At 38.4% G+C, this 21,573-nt stretch overlaps 1 protein-coding gene across 1 annotated transcript in view; it reads right to left on the bottom strand.

Moving 5' to 3' along the window:
* Positions 1–21,026, bottom strand: part of TRIM58 (tripartite motif containing 58) — a 40,138-nt gene extending 19,112 nt beyond the window's left edge. The window contains exons 1-2 of the mRNA XM_045850566.1: positions 20,607–21,026; positions 17,462–17,557 (exon numbers count right to left, since the gene is read on the bottom strand). Of these exons, the coding sequence (XP_045706522.1) occupies positions 17,462–17,557; positions 20,607–21,026 (516 nt within the window). The remainder of the gene's footprint in view (positions 1–17,461; positions 17,558–20,606) is intronic.
* Positions 21,027–21,573: the final 547 nt, after the last annotated feature.

Genomic DNA, 21,573 nt, shown 5'->3' with positions numbered 1-21,573 from the left:
AAATTAAAACAAACATCCAAAACCTAAAAGTCTAGGACTAGATGTCTTCACCAGTGAATTCTACCGAACATTCAAAGATTTGATAGCTATCTGACATTTACACAATGGAATACTATGCAGCAGAAAGAAAGGAGGTCCCACCCTTTACGACAGCATGGGTAGAACTGAAGAGCATTATGCTAAGTGAAATATGGCAGGCAGTGAAAGACAAATACCGTATGATCTCACCTATAAGTGGAACCTAATCAACAAAACAAACAAGCAAGCAAAATATAACCAGAAACATTGAAATTAAGAACAAACTGACAGTAACAAGAGGGGAAGTGGGAGGGGATAATGGCAGGGAAAGGGGGAAGGGTTTTCGGGAACATCTATAAAGGACACATGGACAAAAAGCAAAGGGGGTAGGATCAAGGGTGGGATGGCTGGGGTCAGGGGAAGTGGTGGGGAGAAAATAGAGACAACTGTACTTGAATAACAATAAAAAAAGAAGTTAAAAAAAATTTTAAAAAGATTTGAAACCTATCCTTCTCCAACTAGTCAAAAAAATTAAAGATGAGGCAACACCTCCTAACATATTTTATGAAGCCAACATAACTCTGATACCAAAACCTGGTAAGTATAACACACACATTCACAAACTACAAACCAACAGCTCTAATTGATACAGATGTAAAAATCGTAAACAAAATACTAGCTAACTGAATACAACAACACATTTAAAAAATTATACATCATGATCAAGTGGGACTCATTCCAGGAGTACAAAGATGGTTTAACATATGCTAAGCAATCAATGTAATACACAAATTAACAAAACAAGGATAAAAATCATATAACCTTATCAATAGATGCAGAAAAAAACATTTGATAAGACATAACATCCATTTATAATTAAAACACTCTATAAAATGGGTATAGAAGGTAAGTAACCCAACATCATAATGACCATGCATGACAAACTCTCAGCCAATATCATACTCAATGGTGAAAACTGAAAACTTTTCCTCTAAGATCAGGAACATGTTGAGGATGTCCACTCTCATGCTTCTCATTCAACATAGCTCTGGAATTCCTAGCCAGAACAATCAGGCAAGAGAGGGAAAAAAAAGGCATCCAAATTGGAAATGAAGAAGTATGTGTGTCACTTTTTTCAATTAAAAATACAGTAAAGTCTTAAGTTATAAAATCAATGTACAAAAAATCCACTGCTTTCCTGTATAAAAAACAATGACATTTCAGAAATACAAATGGGAAAAAAACCCTATTCCTTTTGCAATTGCAACCAAAGGAATAAAATATCTAGGAATAACCTTAACAAAGAATGTGAAGGTCTTATATACTGAAAACTACAAAGTATTATTAAAAGAGATTGGAATGGACACAATGAAATGGAAAGATATTCCATGTTCATGGACTGGAAGAATCAACATAATTAAAATGTCCATATTACCCAAAGTAACATACAGATTTAATGCAATCCCCATCAAAATCAATGTCATTTTTTAAATGACCAGAACAAAAAAATCATCATGTTTGAATGGAAACACAGAAGACAAAGACTCCAAATAGTCAAAGCAATCCTGAGTAAAAAGAACAAAGCCAGAGGTATCACAGTAATCTAACTTCAAGTTATACTACAGAGTTATAATAATCAAAACAGCACAGTATTGACAGAAAAATAGACACATAAACCAATGGAAAAGAATTGAGAGCCTGGAAATAAAACTGGAAAATAATTTTTGACAAAGGCCCTGGCTGGTGTGGATCAGTGAACTAAGCACCAGACTACAAAGCAAAGGGCTGTTGGTTCAATTCCCAATCAGGGCATATGCCTGGGTTGCAAGCCAGGTCCCCAGTAAAGGGCCTCTCAGTGGCAACCACACATTGATGTTTCTCTCTCTTTCTCCCTCCCTTCCCCTCTCTCTAAAAATAAGTAAATAAAATCGCTTAAAAATTATTTTTGACAAAGAAGCTAAAAATATACAATGTAGAAAAGAAAGCGTCTTCAATAAATGATTCTGAGAAAATAGGGAAGCCACAACAAAAAAAAATGAAAGTAGATTACAGTACGCCCTCATGTAAAAAAAAATTAATTCAAAATGGATCAAAGAGCTAAATAAAAGATCTGAAAAAATATATTACACAAAACAAAACATAGCTACTAAACTTATGGACCTTGATTGTAGAGAAGATTTTATGAATTTGATTATAAAGGCAAGGGAAGTAAAGGTAAAAAATAAATGAATGGGACTACATCAAACTAAAAAGTTTCTTCACAGCAAAGGAAACTGACTACAACCAAAGAAAGCAACCAACCAAATGGGGATGATATTAGCAAACAGCTCCAACAAGGGGTTAATATCCAAAATATATAAAGAAGTCATAAAACTCAGCACCAAATAATTCAATTTAAAAAATGGGAAGAGGACTTGAACAGACACTTCTCTCAAAAAGACATACAAACAGCCAACATATTTATGAAAAGATGGTCAACTTCACTTGTCGGGAGCTGACCAACACCTGACACAGTCGGGTCAGGTGAGACTCATCTGCACAGCAGAGGCGACTGTGGTTGGATCTCCTGTCTATCTCTTCCTGTATGCCTGTCCCTGCTAGTAATAGGTGGTGGGATTTTTAGATACCTGTGTGTTATAACAAAAAATCTGTACAATGCCTCTGTGATTTTGCACAAAATGACTTGCTGACCACAGAATAGAGACCCCTAACAATGCCAATGGTGCTTGCTTCCCCTACCTGGGAAGTTAAGGACAAAACTAAACTATGGGCAGACCAACTGCCGGAACTGCTGAAGGAAGCTGTTGCTGGGAATGTTTCTTAGGGAGTCACCACTTGAAAGCTTAAGATTTATTAGAGTCACTACCCCTCCCATACCCTGGACAGGAGTGTATAAAAACAAGGAGTTCTAGTTGAGAATAATAATCTCAATACATGGAAACAAACACAAAACATGTCCCCCTCCAAGATGTATAAATCAAAAAATACAGGCAAAAAATCAATTATCTGATTGACATAAACTTAATTTTAATGGATAATCATTGACTTCTATATACCTATAAATCATCCCTTGTACCCTTTTAATTTAGACCAATTTCTAGAATTTTAATAGATACCTAGTTACTAATTGGCACCTGAAAGTTTGTGCCCGTATAGCTTTGTTGGCTATCCGATTAATGACCCTCTTGGTCAAAATAACCTTTGTTTAATATGGTTGATCTGTGGGACCTTCTGTACTTTTTGGTTATTTCTTTGTTTAACATGATTGATCTGTAAAACCTTCTGTGTTTTTAGAAATTATTTTTGTGGTAACCGTTTCTGTTTTAATAATCACACTATGCATTGAATGTTGTATAACTTCCCCTATAAAAATAAAGATTGATTTTTCTTGGTGAGTCAGTCAGGCCCAAAAAGCCTGGCTGTCCTCTGGCACCCCACGGGATGTCTCGCTTCAGTTACTTCACCTTAGCCGTGCATCCTTAGGGGACCCTGAAACCCTGCTGAGGCTGGACACTGGCATTCACTAGCTATTAAGGAAATGCAAATCAAAACTACAATGAGATACTACCTCACACCTGTTAGAATGGCTATTATCAACACAACAAGCAATAACAAGTGTTGAAGAGATTATAGAGAACAAGAACTCATTCACTGCTGGTGGGAATGCAAACTGGTACAGCCACTATTGAAAACACTCCTGCAGTTTCTCATAAATTTAAAACTACAGTTACCACATGACCTAAAAAAAACCCTCCTGGGCATCTATCAAAAAAATTCAAAAACACTTACTTGCAAACCCCTGTTTTCATTGCAACATTTTTCAGTGGCCAACACCTGGAGACAATCAAAGTGTCTGTCCTTCAATAGAGGATTGGATATAGATGATGTGGTGCATATATACTATGGGATACTACTCAGCTTTAAGAAAAGATGAAATACTGCCATTCATGACAACATGGATGGACCTTGAGAATAATATGCTAAGCAAAATAAGCCCATCAGAAAAAGCTAAGAATTATATAATTTCACTCATTTGTGAAATATACAACTCAAACTCATGGACACAGAAAACACTATGGTGTTTACCAGAGGGAAGACAGGTTAGCAAATGGTAAAGAGAAGCAAATACAGGATCCAGCAAGAGTAAGGCCAGCTTGAGTGTGGTTGGTAGGGTAATAATATGGGGTAATAATAATTGATAGTTGTAATTTGAGCATTTCACATCAAATGTCACATGGTGTGCTTTACTGTGATATCGTTATGTTACAGAGCTACATGCTTATGATTTTTTAATACAAGATTTCTCAATTAAAAAGGAGCATTATTTGTGCCAGACTCTCTGTATATGGTTACAGAAGATAATATGATTTTGGATGATGGGCACATGATGCAATATACAGATCACATATCATAGAAATGTGCACATGGAACCTATATGATCCTATTAACCAATGTCACCCCAATAAATTTATTTAAAATAAATAAATAAAAATAAATACATAAAGCTAATTCTCTTTCCAAAATAAATAAACAAGCATCTCCAAACACAATAGTGTGACTCTAGAACTCAATTATAGAAAACACAAAAACACATGGAAGTTATAACTAACATGTTAATAAACAATGAAAGGGTCAATAAAGATATGAAGGAAGAAACCAAAAGATACTTTGAAATGAATGAACACAAAAATACAAGGACCCAAAATTTATGAGATAGAGCAAAACAGCCCTCTGAGGGAAATTCACAGCAATAAAGGCATACTTTAAGAAAAAAGAAAAATCTCAAATAAACAAATTAAGCTTACACCTAAAAACACTTAAAAAATAACAATCAAAGCCCAAAGGGAGTAGAAGAAAGAAAATAAGAAAATTGGAACAGAAATTAATAAACTGGAATCTAAAAACTAATATTAAAGATCCATGAAACCAAGAGCTGTTTCTTTGAAAAATAAACAAAATTGATAAAGGCTTAACTGGGCTCATCAGGAAAAATAGAGAGAGAACCCAAATTAATAAAATGAGGAGTGAAAGAGGGATTATAAGAAAATATATAAACAATTATATGCAAACAGACTAGACAATCTGTAGGAAATGGAGAAATTCCTAGAAACATACAATATTTCAAGACTGATTCAAAAAGAAACAGGTAATCTGAAGATTACCAATTATAACCAATGAAATCAAATAGTAATCAAAAGCTCCCATCTAATAAAAAACCTGGACCAGATGACTTCACAGATGAATTTTACAAAACATTCAAGGAGAATTAACACCTATCTTTCTCAAATTATTCCAAAAATTTAAAGAGGAGGTAAGCCTCCCAAGCTCATTTTACAATTACTCTGATAGTATTACTATCAGCATTACTCTGATTCCAAAATGAGACAGAAACATTATCCAAAACAGAATATTATAGTCCAACATCCTGATGAATATAGATGCAAAAATGCTCAATAAAACATTAGCAAACTGAATTCAGCAATGCATTAAAAAAGAGCATACAGCATGATCAAGTGGGATTTATTCCTGGGATGAAATGTTGTCCGAGTATCCACAAATCAATTAGTGTGATGCACCACACAAACAAGGTAAAAGATTAAAATCATACAATCATATCAATAGATGCAGAAAAATCATTTGACAAAATCCAGCACCCATTTATGAGAAAAACTCTCAGTACAATGGGAATGTCTCTCAACATAATAAAGTCCACATATAACAAACCCACAGCTAACATCATACTCAATGGAATAAAGTTAAAGTGTTTCTCTTAACATCAGGAAAAAGATAATGTTATCTACTTTCACCACTTTTATTGATCATAGTATTGGAATACTTGCAAAAACAATCAGTCAAGAAAAATAAATAAAAGGTATCCAAATTGGAAAGGGATGAAGTAAAACTGTCATTATTTGCATATGACATAATACTACATACAGAGAAACCTAATGATTCCACCAAAAATCTATTAGACTGAGAAATGAATTCATTAAAGTAGCAAGAAATAAAATTAATATTTAGAATTCAGTTTCTTTTTATATACCAATAATGAGCTATCAAAAAAATCCCATTTACAATTGCATTTAAAAATACCTATGAATGAATTTACCCAAGGAGGTAGAAGACCTGTACTCAGAAAATTATAAACATTGAAGAAGATACAGATAAATAGAAGTATATATTATGTCCATGGAAAGGAATAAGTAACATCGTTAAAATGTCCACACAACTCAAAGCAATCTATAGATTCAATGCAATCCTTATCAAAACGTCAATGGCATTTTCCACAGAACTAGAATAAATAATCCTAAAATTTATATAGAACCACAAAAGGCCCCTAATAGCTGCAGGAATTTTGAGAAAAAGAAGTAAAGTTAAAAGAGTCACATACAAGGCCATTATAATCATAGAGCATGACGATACTGGCACACACACAAAAAGAGACAAATTGACCCATGTTGTATGATCAATTAGCATATGACAAAGACAAGAATATATAATGGGGCAAAGACAGTCTATTCAATAAATAGTGTTGGGAAAACTGGGCGAATATATGCTAAAAAAGAAACTGGACCATCTTACTGCACTATATATAAGAATCAACTCAAAATAGATTAAAGACTTAAATATAAGGCCCTAAGCCATAAAACTTCTTGAAGAAAATATGGGCACTAAACGCTCAGACATTACTCTTTTATTTATTTATTTATTTTTATTTTAATCATTGTTCAAGTACAGTTTTCTCCCTTTTACTCCCAGTTCAGCCCACCCACCCAACCATTCCCACTTCCCTCCCATTACCAACCCCCCCTAGTTTTTGTCCCTGTGTCCTTTAAATTTCTTCCTATAAACCCTTCCCATTCTCCCCTGAAATTCCCTCTTCTCTCCCCTCTATTCACTGTCAGCCTGTCCTCTATCTAAGTGTCTTTGGTTATATTTTGCTTCTTTGTTTGTTTTGTTGTTTAGGTTCCTGTTAAAGCTGAGATCATATGGTATTTGTCTTTCACTGTCTGGCTTATTTCGCTTAGCGTAATGCTTTCCAGCTCCATCCAAGCTGTTGCAAAGGGTAGGAGCTCCTTCTTTCTTTCTGCTGCATAGAATTCCATTGTGTAAATGTACCATAGTTTTCTGATCCATTCATTTACTGATGGGCATCTAGGTTGCTTCCAGCACCTAGCTATTGTAAATTGTGCTGCTATGAACATCGGGGTGCAAAGGTTCTTTTCTATTGGTGTTTTACTGTTCTTAGGATATAGTCCCAGCAGTGGAATTGCTGGGTCAAAAGGCAGATCCATTTTTAGTTTTCTGAGGAAGTTCCATACTGCTTTCCACAGTGGTTGTACCAGTCTGCAGTCCCACCAACAGTGCACTAGGGTCCCCTTCTCTCCACAGCCTCTCCAACACCTGTTGTTTTTTGCTTTGTTTATGATGGCCATTCTGACTGGTGTGAAGTGGTATCTCATTGTGGTTTTAATTTGCATCTCTCTGATAACTAGCAATATTGAACATTGTTTCATGTGTCTCTGGATCCTCTGTGTGTCCTCCTTGGAGAAGTGTCTGTTCAAGTCCTTTGCTCATTTTTTAACTGGGTTGCTTGACTTCTTAGAGTGTAGTCGTGTAAGTTCTTTATATATTTTGGAGATTAAACCCTCGTCTGAGGTATCATTGGCAAATATGTTTTCCCATACAGTTGGTTCTCTTTTTATTTTGATACTGTTTTATTTAGCTGTGCAGAAGCTTTTTATTTTGATAATGTCCCATTTGTTTATTCTTTCCTTTATGTCCCTTGCTTTAGGGGACATGTCAGTAAAAAAGTTTCTGCATGAAATATCTGAGATTTTCCTACCTACATTCTCCTCTAGGACTTTAATGGTGTCATGGTTTATATTTAAGTCTTTTACCCACCTTGAATTTATTTTTGTATAAGGTGTAAGTTGGTGCTCAAGTTTCAATTTTTTTGCATGTAGCTGTCCAATTCTCCCAACACCATTTGTTGAAGAGGCTATTTTTACTCCATTTTATGTTGCTGCCTCCTTTGTCAAATATTAATTGACCATAGAGAATTGGGTTTATTTCTGGGCTCTTTGTTCTGTTCCATTGGTCATGTGCCTGTTTTTATGCCAGTACCAAGCTGTTTTGATTACAGTGGCCTTGTAGTATAGTTTAGTGTCAGGTATTGTGATCCCTCCTACTTTGCACTTCTTTCTCAAAATTGCAGCAGCTATTCAGGGTCGTTTATGGTTCTGTATAAATTTTTGAAGTGTTTGTTCTATGTCTGTGAAATAAGCCATTGGTACTTTAATAGGTATTGCATTGAATGTGTAAATTGCTTTGGGTAGTATGGACATTTTGATGATATTAATTCTTCCAATCCATGAACATGGTATAGGTTTCCATTTGTTTGTGTCTTCCTTGATTTCTTTCTTCAGTGTTATGTAGTTTTCTGAATACAGGTCTTTTACCTCTTTGGTTAGGTTTATTCCTAGATATTTTATTTTTCTTTTTGCTATTTCAAATGGGATTTTTTTTCTTGATTCCTGCTTCTGCTGTTTCATTGTTGGTGTACAGAAATGCCTTTGATTTCTGGGTATTGACTTTGTATCCCGCTGTTTTTCCAAATTCATTTATTAGGTCAAGCACTTTTTTGGTGGACTCTATAGGACTTTCTATGTACACTACCATGTCATCTGCAAACAGTGACAGTTTTGTTTCCTCCTTTCCGATTTGGATGCCTTTTATTTCTTTTTCTTGTCTGATCCCTGTGGCTAAAACTTCCAGTACTATATTGAATGGAAGTGGTAAAAGTGGACAGCCTTGTCTTGTTCCTGATCTTAGTGGAAAACATTTTAATTTTTGCCCATTGAGTATGATGTTGGCTGTGGATCTCTCATATATGGCCTTTATTACGTCGAGGAATGCTCCCTCTATTCCCACTTTGTTGAGTGTTTTTATCATAAATGGGTGCTGTACTAATACATGCTTTTTCTGCATCAATTGATATGATCATGTGGTTTTTGTCTGCTTTTGTTTATGTGATGTATTACATTTATTGATTTGCGAATATTGTACCATCCTTGCATCCCTGGGATGAATCCCACTTGGTCATACTGTATGATCTTTTTAATGTATTGTTGGATGCGGTTTGCCAGTATTTTGTTGAGGATTTTAGTGTCAATGTTCATCAGCGATATTGGCCTGAAGTTTTCTTTCTTTGTTGTGTTTTTATCTGGTTTTGGAATTAGGATGATGTTGGCCTCATAAAAAGAGTTTGGGAGTCTTCCCTCTTTTTGGATTTTTTGGAATAGTCTGTGAAGGATAGGGGTTAGCTCTTCCTTAAGTACTTTGTAGAATTCTCCTGTGAAACCATCTGGTCCAGGGCTTTTGTGTGTTGGGAGTTTTTTGATTACTGCTTCAATCTCTTTTGCTGTTATTGGTTTGTTCAGGCTTTCTGCTTCTTTTCACTGAGTTATGGAAGATTATATTTTCCTAGAAATTTGTCCATTTCACCTAGGTTTTCAAATTTCTTGGCATACAATGGCAAGTTCTTGGCAAGTTCTTCATAGTAATTTAGTAATAGCATAGTAATAGCAAGAACTTGGCAAGTTCTTCATAGTAATTTCTTACAATCCTTTTTATTTCTGTGGTATCTGTTGTAATCTCCCCCTCTTTCATTTCTGATTGTGTTTATTTGGGTCTTCTCTCCTTTTTTCTTGATGAGTTTGCTTAAAGGCTTGTCGATTTTGTTTATCTTTTCAAACAACCAGCTGTTGGATTCATTGATCCTTAGAATTGTGCTTTTAGTCTCTATGTCATTTAATTCTGCTCTGATCTTGGTTATTTCTTTCCTTCTACTTGCTCTGAACTGTCTTTGTTATTGTTCCTCAAGTCCCTGTAGATGTAGGGTTAGGTTGTTTGTTTGAAATGTTTCTAACTTTTTTAGGTAGGCCTGTATTGTTATGAACTTCCCTCTCAGAGCTGCCTTCTCTGTGTCCCATAAGTTTTGGGTTGTTGTGAGTTTGTTTTCATTTGTTTCCAGAAATCTTTTGATTTCTTCCCTAATTTCATTTTTGGTCCATTCATTGTTTAATAGCATGCTATTTAATCTCCATGACTTTGAGTGTTTGGGGTTTTTTTCCTTGTGGTTGGTTTCTAGCTTCAGTCCCTTGTGGTCCAAGAAAATGCTTGGTATGATTTAAATTTTCTTGAAATTGTTGAGGCTTGTTTTGTGTTCTATCATGTGGCCTATCTTTGAAAATGTTCCATGTACATTTGAAAAGAATATGTATTTTGCTTCTTTGGGATGAAAGGCTATATATATATCAGTTAAGTCCATTTCATCTAGGGCATTGTTCAATGCCACTATATCTTTGTTGATATTTTGTTTGGAAGATCCGTCCATTTTTGACAGTGGGGTGTTAAAATTTCCCACTATAAGTTTGTTGCTGTCAATATCTTTCTTGAAGTCCTCCAAGATTTTCTTTATGTATTTGGGTCCTCCTATGTTGGGTGCATGTATATTTACAATATTTATGTCTTCTTGGTGGGTTCTTCCCTTGAGTATTATGAAGTGACCTTCTAGGTCTCTCTTTATGGCCCTTTTTTGGAAGTCTATTTAGTCTGATATGAGTATTGCTACCCAGGCTTTTTTTTCCTGTCCATTTGCTTGGAAAATTTGTTTCCAGCCTTTCACTTTCAGCCTGTGCAGGTCTTTTATCTTGAGGTGGGTCTCTTGTAGGCAGCATATGTGTGGGTCATGTTTTCTTATCCATTCAGCTATTCTATGTCTTTTGATTGGAGCATTTAATCCATTTATGTTTAAGGTTATTCTTGATAGGTACGTATCCATTGTCTTTTATTTATGTGTGTTCCTCTCTCTCTCTCTCTCTTTTCCTTCCTTTCCTTAAAGCAGTCCCTTTAGCATCTCTTGCAGAGCTGGTTTGGTGGAGGTGTATTCTTTTAGACTTCTTTTGTCTGGGAAGCTTCTTATTTGGCCTTCTATCTTGATTGAGAGCCTAGCTGGGTAAAGTAGCCTTGGTTGCAGACCTCCGGTTCTCATTACTTGGAATATTTTTTGCCATTCTCTTCTGGCTTGGAGTGTTTCCATTGAGAAGTCAGCTGTTAGCCTTACTGGGGCTCCCTTGTATGTCACTTCCTTTTTTTCCCTTGCTGCCTTTAATATTCTCTCTTTGTTTTGGAATTTTGCCATTTTAATTATGATGTGTCTTGAGGTGGGCCTCTTTGGGTTCCTCTTGATTCAAACTCTCTGTGTTTCCTGGATTTGTGTGACTTTTTCTCTCATCAAATTAGGAAAGTTCTCCATCATTACTTTTTCAACCAGGTTTCTATCCCTTGCTCTTCTTCTCCTGGTATCCCTATTTTTGGATATTATTACGTTTCATATTGTCTTGCACTTCTCTTAATCCCTCTTCATTCTTTCTAAGCCTCTTTTCCTTTTCTTGCTCTTTCTGGGTGTCTTTTCTACTCTGTCCTCCAATTCGCTGATCTGATCTCCTGCTTCATCAGTCCTACTTTTGATTTCTTCTACTGTGTTCTTCAGTTCAGAAATTGTATTCTTCAGTTCCTCTTGGTTCTTGTTGATAGTTTCTATTTCCTTTTTCATGTTGATATAGTTTGCAGTGAGATCATTGTAGCTTCCCTCTCATTTCTGGTAGCTCATTGTGAGTTCATTGAGCTTCCTGATAATCATTGTTTTGAACTCAATATCTGATAGTTGAGTTGCCTCTATTTAGCATTTTTTCTGAGGCTTCCTCCTTTCCCTTCATTTGGGGATTGTTTCTTTGTTTTCTCATTATTTGTGAGACTCTTCTTGTTAGCCTCTGTTTCTTAAATTTATCTGTTCTTGTTCCCTGGGTTTATGGTGTGAACTTCTGTGGTAGAATACCCATGAGATTCAGTGGTGCTGTCTCCTTTGGGTATCCTGCTGTTCACAGCTTCCCCCTACTCTTTTTTGTGATCAGTTGGAGGAGTAAGGCAAAATGGTTTAAGACAGCAAGACAGTATTCTATGGTATTTACATTAGCAGCCAGAAGAGAAGAGATGGGATATCCTTTGGCTACTTATAGTGTTAACCATGATCTTCTACCCCACTAGCCACATTTTAGAAAGGGTGGAAAGAAGATAAGACTCTTATTGGGGATGAAAGGATTGTTAGTTGGATCTAGAAAGCTGTGAGGCTGTGGGAGGTCAGATTCTGATGTAGGGTGGGAATAAAGATTAGTAAATAGGAGTAGTGTGTAAAAAAATAGAGACAACCCCCACAAAAATATAGTTCAGGAAATTGCGAAGTGGGCTGAGATAAGGTAGGGGTGTTGAGTAGTATTTACAATTGTATGAACTAGGTCTTATTTACAGTAATATTAAAGCAACAATCATGTGGCAGAATATGAGAGATCTAGATAACAAAAATAAGGAGTATAGAACCTTGAGAGGTGTATAATGGAACACAGACGAAGGATAGTAAATTATCAATACACTGTGACTGAGATAACAGGGGGAACCTATCAAAAATGACAGTATAACCAGCCAAGCAAAGAAGATTATACAGAAAGAAAAAGAATACCAAAATACTATTAAAATAAAAAATGTCAGAAAAGTGAGAAAAAGATAATACAAATTTGCAGTAACTTGTAAGCTCAGGGAAAAAAGGGGGAAAAAGCAGAAGGTGGAATGCAGGAGAGATAAATTTGGAGTGGAAGGAATAATACTAGGATGAAAGGAAGAGAAACATAAGGAATTGAGAGATATAAAAATAAGAAGAATTAAAAATAAAAAGTCACTTAAAAAACAAGATAAAATCAAACAATCAACCAATAACAACAGCCAAAAAAAAAAGGCAAAAAACAAACAAACAAACAAACAAACAAACCCACCTCTTGTCAGTTTGTAACTGGCCAGACCAGTTTTTCTGGTCTTGCTGGCTTCAGCAGGCTGAGGGCCCTTTCAAATGCTTATCAGTCTTCCCAGTCAAAACTCAGTCAGTCTCTCAAGTACTGTCCCCAGGGCCAGCCGGGCACTCTCTGCAGAGCCAATCCGACTTCCCCCGCAGGACCCTTGGTGCTCCCGATCACGCTCTCCAGAGCTCACTGTCGCGGTCTCCCGGGCTCCGGACCCCTAAGAGCTCCTGCATCTTTTCTGGATTCACAGTGCAAGCTCCAGGGATCGCAAGGAGACACGCCTTTCTGCCAAATTTCACTGCAGTGGGCTCTATGTTCTCGGGAAGCACCTGCATATTTTCTGGATTCACGGCACAAGCTCTGGAGATTGCGAACGGATACACACTTCCACCAATTTCCCCGTTGCCAGTTCCAGGAACCCCCAAAATGCGGCGTCCCTTCCGGGTTCACAGCGCCAGAGTCGGGAATCCTGAAGGGGCGCACGCTTCCTCAAGTTCACTACCACAAGCTCCAGAAACTAGCGAACCCCCATGCCCTTTCCTTATTCAGGGCTGTGAGGTCTGTGTTTTCCACAGATCAACACTCCCACCGGGCTGGGGGCGCGGGCGCACGTCCAGGCTGCCTCTGGTAGCACCGGCTGGGGGCACTCACCCCTCCCAGGGCTACGCTTGAGTGCCAGCAGCCCTGCAAGACTGTCTCCCAGTCCAACTCCCCTCTCTGTGCCTTAAAGCAACAAGGCCTCCCCTGGTGTTGCTCAGCCCCCATTGTCCGGGGAGGGAGCAGCAACTCCGCTCTCCTGGGTTCCCTGAAGCAGACCTGAGAGCACAGGGCCTGGGGACTGCAACCCCCCTGGTCCCCGAGCTGATCCCTGAGTCCCTGTTGTCCTGAAGCAGTCTCCTTACCATCTGGTTTTTCAATGTCCACTATAATTTTTGATGTCTTGTTTTCATAAATGTTTCGATATCCTATGCCCCTTGCTCTGTTCCTCTGCTGATCCACGAGTTTTTCTCCCCTGCACAGAGGAAGGGGTTCACGATTCCTTCAACTAAGCCACCATCTCAGGACCCCTTGTTTTCTTTTTCCTAAACTCTAAGAGTTCCCAATGGTCTTATCACCAGGAGAGCAGAGGGTAACAGCAGCTGGTCCCTGGCTAACCCCCCCAGACATTACTCTTAGTTATAAGTTTTCTGATACATCTCCTTGGGCATGGGAAACAAAAGAAAAAATAAACAAATGAGACTACATCAAACTAAATAGGGTTTGTACAGCAAAGGAAAACAATGAAACAAAAAGACAACCTACTGAATGAAAGCATATATTCACCAATAATATATACATTAAGGGGTTAATGTCCAAAATTCATAATGAACTCATATAACTCAAAACCAAAAATACAAACAACCCAATTTAAAAATGAGCAGAAGCCCTGGCTGGCGTAGCTCAGTGGATTGAGTGCGGGCTGTGAACCAAAGTGTCTCAGGTTTGATTCCCAGTCAGGGTACATGCCTGGGTTGCAGGCCATGGCCCCCAGCAACTGCACATTGATGTTTCTCTCTCTCTCTCTTTCTCCCTCCCTTCCCTCTCTCAAAATAAATAAATAAAATCTTTTTAAAAAATGAGCAGAAGACCTGAATAGATATTCTCTAAAAAAGGAGCTATAGATGGCCAAAAGATATTGTTTAATGTTATCTCACACCTATCAGAATAGCTATCATTAATAAATAAAAAAGCAGCAAGTGTTGGTGAGAATGTGGATAAAAGGAAACACTAATGCACTGTTTATGGTGTAAAATGGTGCAACTATTATGAAAACCATTGTGAAGATTCCTCAGAAAATTAAAAATAGAAATATCTTATGACCCAGAAGTAGAAGTTCTACTTCTACTTCTACTTCTGAGAATTAATTAATTCTACTTCTACTACTTCTACTTCTGAGAATATATCCAAAGAATACAAAAACACTAATGTGAAAAGATGTATGCACCCCTATGCTCACTGCAGTGTTATTTATAATAACAGAGACATGGAAGCAACCTAAGTGAACATCAACAGTTGGTTAAATAAAGAAGTGGTACTTATATACAATGGAATATTACCTATAAAAAAGAACAAAATCTTACCATGTGTGACAACATGGATGGACCTAGTGGTTATTATCCTAAGTGAAATAGGTCAGACAGAGAAAGACAAAAACCATATGATTTCACTTATATGTGGAATCTAAAGAACAAAATAAATACACAAACAAAACAGAAACAGAGTCATAGACAGATACAGTGAGGAAACCGAGGTGGGAAGGATGGGTGAAAAAGTTGGAGGGAGTAAGAAGTTATAAAATATTCACAGGATGTAAAGTAGAGAATAGGAAATATAATCAGTAATATTGTAATAATTATGTGTGGTGTCAGGTGGGTACTAAAGTTATCAGGGTTTACTTCATAAATTATATAATTACTTAACCACTACAGTATATACCTGAAACAAATATAAAATTTTAAAAATAAATTAACCTAAATGCTAACCTCAAAGCTAAGTCTAACCTTACTACTAACCCTAATGCTAATCATTAAATCAACCATAAGTGTAACTCTAACCCTAAAACTAACTCTAACCTTGAGCATAAATTTAAACCCTTACTCAAAACCTAACCTTAACCACAACTCTAACTTTAAAATTAAACCTAACCCTAGCACTTAACCAAACCCTAACCTTAAACTTATTTCTAATTTAAGCCCAAACCCTAATCTCAAGATAACTATACCACTAAACTTACCCCTAACCCTAAACATAAAGTGAGTCCTGCCCTGGCTGGTGTGGCTCAGTGGATTGAGTGCTGGCCTGCGAACCAAAGGGTCTCCAGTTTGATTCCCAGTCAGGGCACATGTCTCCCAGGCCCCCTGTTGGGGGCACATGAGAGACAACCACACATTGATGTTTCTGTCCCTGTTTCTCCCTCCCTTCCTCTCTCTCTAAACATAAATAAGTGAAGTCTTTAAAAAAAAATAAAATAAAGTAAATCCTAAACTTGTTTAATCCCAAACCTAAACCTAACTCTAAAACTAACCCTACCCTGAACCCTAATTTAAACCATTTCACTGATCTCAGAGCTAACTCTAACCTTAACACTAACCCTAGCTCTAATCATAAAATAAACACTAATTGTAACCCTGAAGCTCACTCTAACCCTAAAGGTAAATCTAACCCTAACTCACAACTTAACCCTAACCTCAGCTCTAGTTTAAACCTAAACCCGAACCTTAAAGCTATCTCTAACCCTAACCATAATCTCAAGTCTAAAACTAAACCCAAACCTAACCCTAACCCAACCTCTAACCATAATCTTAATGTACCCATTAAGTGTAAAACTAAAGCTAACTCTAAGCCCAACCCTGCTCATAAACTCAACCTAACCCTTATTGTAATTCTAACCCTAACACTAAGGCAAACCTAACCCTAACCCTAACCCAACATTACTCCTCACCCTAACCCAAAATCTAATACTAAGCCTAATTAATACTTCAAAACTAACACTAAACCTAACTCTAATCCTAAACTCAAACCTAATTTTAATGCTAATCATAACCCCACTCTACATGTAACACTAACTTAAAATCTAACCCTCACCCCAACCCTTACTCAAAACTAACTTTAACCGTAGCCTTTATCCTAACCCTAATCCTAATTTATTTACACCCAAACTCTGACCTCAGAGCTAATTCTAACCCTAACCTGAAAACTCAAATCCTCAAAGAATCAAAAACTCAACCCTACACCTAACCCTAAATCTAACCCTAATCCTAACATTAACCTTAACTCAAAACCTATTTCTAACCCTATAAAAAAAGTAATATTTTATAAATTTTCTATATGGTATACTATATTTCATATATAGTTTATATATATAGTTTCTCAATCTAAATAGACCCTATTTGGTATATGACCAGATTATTCCTTACTGTGAGTTTTAGGGGCTGTTCTGTGCATTTGTAGGCTGCTTAGTGGCATTTCTGGCCTCTACCAATAGATGCCAGTAACACTCTCCAGCCCCCGGTTGTGACAACAAAAAATATCTACTGATACTGCAAAATTCACTTTAGAAGGCAAAACCACCCATATGAGAACCATTCTCTGTGTGTAAGTGACTAAAAGAAACAACGAGCCAATGATGTATAGAAGAGAGAACACATATATGATAAAGAGGCTGAACATTCAGACGATCCTTCTCTATATGCAAGTGATCGTGTCTTAGCATCTACATCAATGCTAAGAGATGTTTAGCATTCATTCATCCAGAAAGGCCAGTCTTCACACTCGCAGTGGCAGTATGAGACTCTGCTCGAGGCTGTAGGGGTGAGTCAGTGAGTTTTGGTGACAGCCAGGTCAGCAAATCTCCTTATAACTCAGGTTGGGGTTACAGCTAAGAAGGATAGAGATGTCACAAAAGTGTTCGAGCAAGGAAGAATGATATAATGACCCAAATTTGGATCCTTCAGGTAGGCAAGCCTCCTGAAGTAACAATATTCTCATACCTTCCAAATGACAGTTTTCTTCCCAAGGTTGGTCTCCTGACTCAACGCCTCCTCCATCTCCTTCCTTACAAGTTTTAGGGCCGTCTGGAGATTTGCCTGTTTGGGAAGATATGCTGAGACCATTACAGAAACCCTCATGTAGTACCTGTCCCAACCAGGTGCATCAGGCAACACAGAGATCACCTAGAACAGGCCCAGTGAGCACACAAAGATGCCCAACCTCATTATAGCTAAGTTAAACATACATACACTTTTAATGTTAATGCCAGACATAACCAAAGATTTAGTAAAAGTATGTTCACTGTGGCATTATTTAAAATAGTAAACCTGTAACTAACCAAAATGTTAAAGAAGAAAATTTTATCCTTTGCAACAGCATGGATGGACCTAGAGAGCATTGTGCTAAGTGAAATAAGCCAGTCAGAGAAAGAAAAAAAAAACAAACATGAGATTTCACTCATATGTGGAATCTAGTGAACAAACTGAACTAACAAGCAAAATAGAAACAGAATCATAGATAGAGAGCAGGATGACAGCTATGGGGGGAGGGGGTGGTGGGGTGGAGAGATTGAGCAAAAAGGAAAAAGGACTCATGGACATGAACAATAGTGTGTGATTGTTGGAAGGACAGAGGTATAAATGGTAATGAAAAATACAATAAAAGTAACAGAAAAAAGAAAATAATACATTAATTAATAAATAATAATCCAATAATTTTTTTAAAGTAGGGAGTAAGAAAAATATATTTTACACTAACAGGATGAAATTAAAATAAGGTGTCTAATAACAAGAAGAAAGTGTTTAATAATAAGAAGTGCTCACAATTTTAAAGTGAACTAAAATAAGAATATTTTATGTAATACCATACCAATTTTGGAAAAATATGTGCTTTAAGGAATATATAAAAACTAGGCAGAGGTCAGTAAAAATGTTCAAAAAACAAAAACAAAACCTCACCTACTAGACACCTACTAGTGTCTGAATGAGAAAGGATGTTATTCCTACACCCATACGTGTCAACTTCAGAAAATACTTACTACTTTATAATCAGAAAAGTGTTTACTAGTATTAGGCAACAAGAAATCATGTAAGTTAGAATTTATTCAATGAAAAAGAAATACAGAATGTTGTAAGTCTTACAAAGAGTAGAAAATAATTTAATGAAAACTAAATTTCCTTTCCACCCTAGGCCCCCGCTAGAGGTAGGCACGTACTTTACTTACAGAGAACACACACACACATTTTAAAACTCTACTCAAAGCTATTCAATAAGTCTCAGGGGAAAAAAATGTGCCAAAGTCATTCACAACTCCTACACACCAATTATTTCTAAATAAATAAAAACATATACATATATAATAATGATGATGATGATGATGACATACCATAATGATGATAAAATATAGTAGGATTCATGGTGGAATTAACATGATCAAAATGGCATTTGTTTTAGTGTTTGCAAGGAGTAGAATCACATAGATGGAAAGAAGCTCCCTCCCACAGGAGAAACTGGCAAAATCAATGAGGTGACTAAGGCCTGGCAGGGTTGGGGAGAGCAGCTAGTAGGCCAGTGTTGTTGGATCTCAGTGGGTTAAGACAACAATACAAATAGAACATAGAGCCCAGCAAATCAAGACAAAGGCAAAGAAGTTCAGAAGATATTTATTTGGTATTTAATTGAAAGACTACTAAAATACCAAAAACGACTCTAGAAATATTACACTAGCCATACTCTGTATGGTGCTTTTGATGAAAAAAAAAAAAAAGACAGAAACATTCTACAAAAAAACTAGCTAGAAAATAGCCAGCATCTGAGTTTTGTAGATGGCAACCAAAACCAAGGAGAAAACTCAGAGATGTTTCTAGGAAAGTCCAGAAGGAAGTTTCAGGGATAAATACCCTAAATCTTGTTTTTAAACAATAAAACCAAGCTTAAAAATTTTTTTTAAGTATTTTTAATTTATTTCATTGTCATCCTATTTCAGGAAAATATGTCAGTTTAAACAAGACTCTGACCTTCTTTGTGCTAGTAGCTGTTGTAGATGTCACAAATTTAAATGTGTTCAGAGTATGTCCAAGAACTTTAGAAGAGCACCAGGATGGAGAACTCTATTTATAGAGTGTCACAGATATCCCTTTTGGGAGCCAAATACTGGTAGGAAGCACCTGTTCATTGAAGTGCTCACATCCTGAGCCCTCAAATATGAGTTGAATACAGACCTGTCCTGTGCCCTTACCTCCTGGATTCCTATTTCAGGGCCCTGTGTCCAGCCAGGCACTATTCTTAACTAATGCTCAGACCTCATGGTTGTTTTGATAACAGTATTATTTAAGGTAGAGATCAACATTATGTAAAAGGAAGGCAGAATGCCAATGGTAGTGGTTAGAATGTGTTCACCAAAAACCTTCACCCTTGTAACCAAGCCCACAGCGCTGATGCTAGGGCTCTAGCTGGGGGACCCTGACTATCAGCCTGGGAAAAGGGGTACCTGAGGGGAAGGCTACCAGGCAGAGTGGTCCTTCACAGGGATATCCAACCCATGGCCCAGGATAGCTATGAATTCAGCCCAACACAAAATCATAAATTTACTCAAAACCTGTTTGGGTTTTTTTGTTTCTTTGTTTTTTGCTCACCAGTTTCCGTTAATGTTTGTGTATTTAATGTGGTGCCCAGAACAGCTCTTCTTCCCATGTGGCCCAGAAATGCCAAAAGGTGGGCCATGCCTGCAAGGAATGTGCATCTGAGCTCCTTAACAGGGGTCCCAGATGAGGTTATTCTGGAGCAAAGTCAGGGATACCCCAACCCACCTAAGTGCACTGTGGGGGGTGTGGCTCAGAGGGGGAATGTCAGGGACGCGGGGAAGTTGGGGAGAGAGAGTTGAGCGGGGGCAGGGCGCTGGGAGCATGTGAAGTCGAGTATCTGGGTCATGTAGGGTAGGAGGAGTGTGGGAGAGAGGGGCAAGAGCGCGGGGTGGGGGGGCGGGGGGGGGGCGGGGGGCGCAGTGGTAGGCACAAAGTCCTTGGGATCAGGTGGTGGCACCGGACCGTGTCTCTGGAAGGTCAGGGCACCTCTGCTGGGCCTGCTGTGGTCGGAAGTATCTTCCAGGCCAGTCAGCCTGCCAGTGCATCTGCAAGCACAGCTCACCTGGTGGCGCTGGGTGGCCTCCTGCAGCGGTGTCGTGTGGTGACCTCGGTGCCCAGGGCCAGAGTCACACACCCAGCACAGGGCGGCCTGGTCCTCCTCGCAGAAGCGGCTGAGCTCCTGGCCGTGCAGTGTGCACTGTGCCCAGGAGGGCCCCTCGTCCAGCCCCAGCCACCGCACGCTGTCCACTAGGCTGGCCAGCTGCCGGTTGGGCCGGAAGCCCTCCCGCGTGAAGGGACTGCGGCACTGAGGGCAGGCAAAGAGGCCTCGCTGCTCTCTGTCAGACCTGTCGCAGAACTCGGAGATGCAACGCACGCAAAAGCTGTGGCCGCAGTCCACGCTGACCGGGTCCTGCAAGAAGTCCAGGCACACGGGGCACCGCGCCTCCTCGCTCAGCCGCTGCCTAGGCGACCCCTCGGCCATGCTGCTGGCCTCGCGGTTGGTGCTACCTCCCTCTGGTCTGCTCGGGAGGGAGGGGGCCTGATGCCTGCTAACTGCACTATCATCTCAGTGCAGTCTGCACGCTTGGGAGGGGCCCTGCCACCCGCTCCCTGCACTATCATCTCAGTCAGGTCTGCACGCTCGGGAGGGGCCCTGCTTGAGGATGAGTGTGCACACCACGGATTTTATTCTCAGGCTTGGGGTCAGGAGGCCGGAGGAGCCATTCCCAGTGATAAGCAACAATGCACAGGCCCTGGGCCACCAGGGTAAATTAACACTTAGGTCCCCAGTCAACTGGACGTTTCTAACTGGAGCCCTTCACTATGCGCCTTACTCTGCTTGTGTTTTTACCACCAGTAAATTTGGAGACAGGCTGAGCTCCTTCCTCCACTGTGTTTGTGTCCTCCTCATCCCTACATACATAATGATTTCTTAATATATCTTTTCCAAACCTTAATCTCTCTACCTCCTATTAATTAGTTCATGATTAAAAAATAATTAGTAGATGAGCTGAAGGGAAGATAGATGC

This window comes from Phyllostomus hastatus, unplaced genomic scaffold (assembly GCF_019186645.2).
Source record: "Phyllostomus hastatus isolate PE091 unplaced genomic scaffold, TTU_PhHast_1.1 phas_contig_81, whole genome shotgun sequence".
Taxonomy (NCBI): Eukaryota; Metazoa; Chordata; class Mammalia; order Chiroptera; family Phyllostomidae; genus Phyllostomus; species Phyllostomus hastatus.
This window is presented reverse-complemented; position numbering and strand designations above follow the sequence as displayed.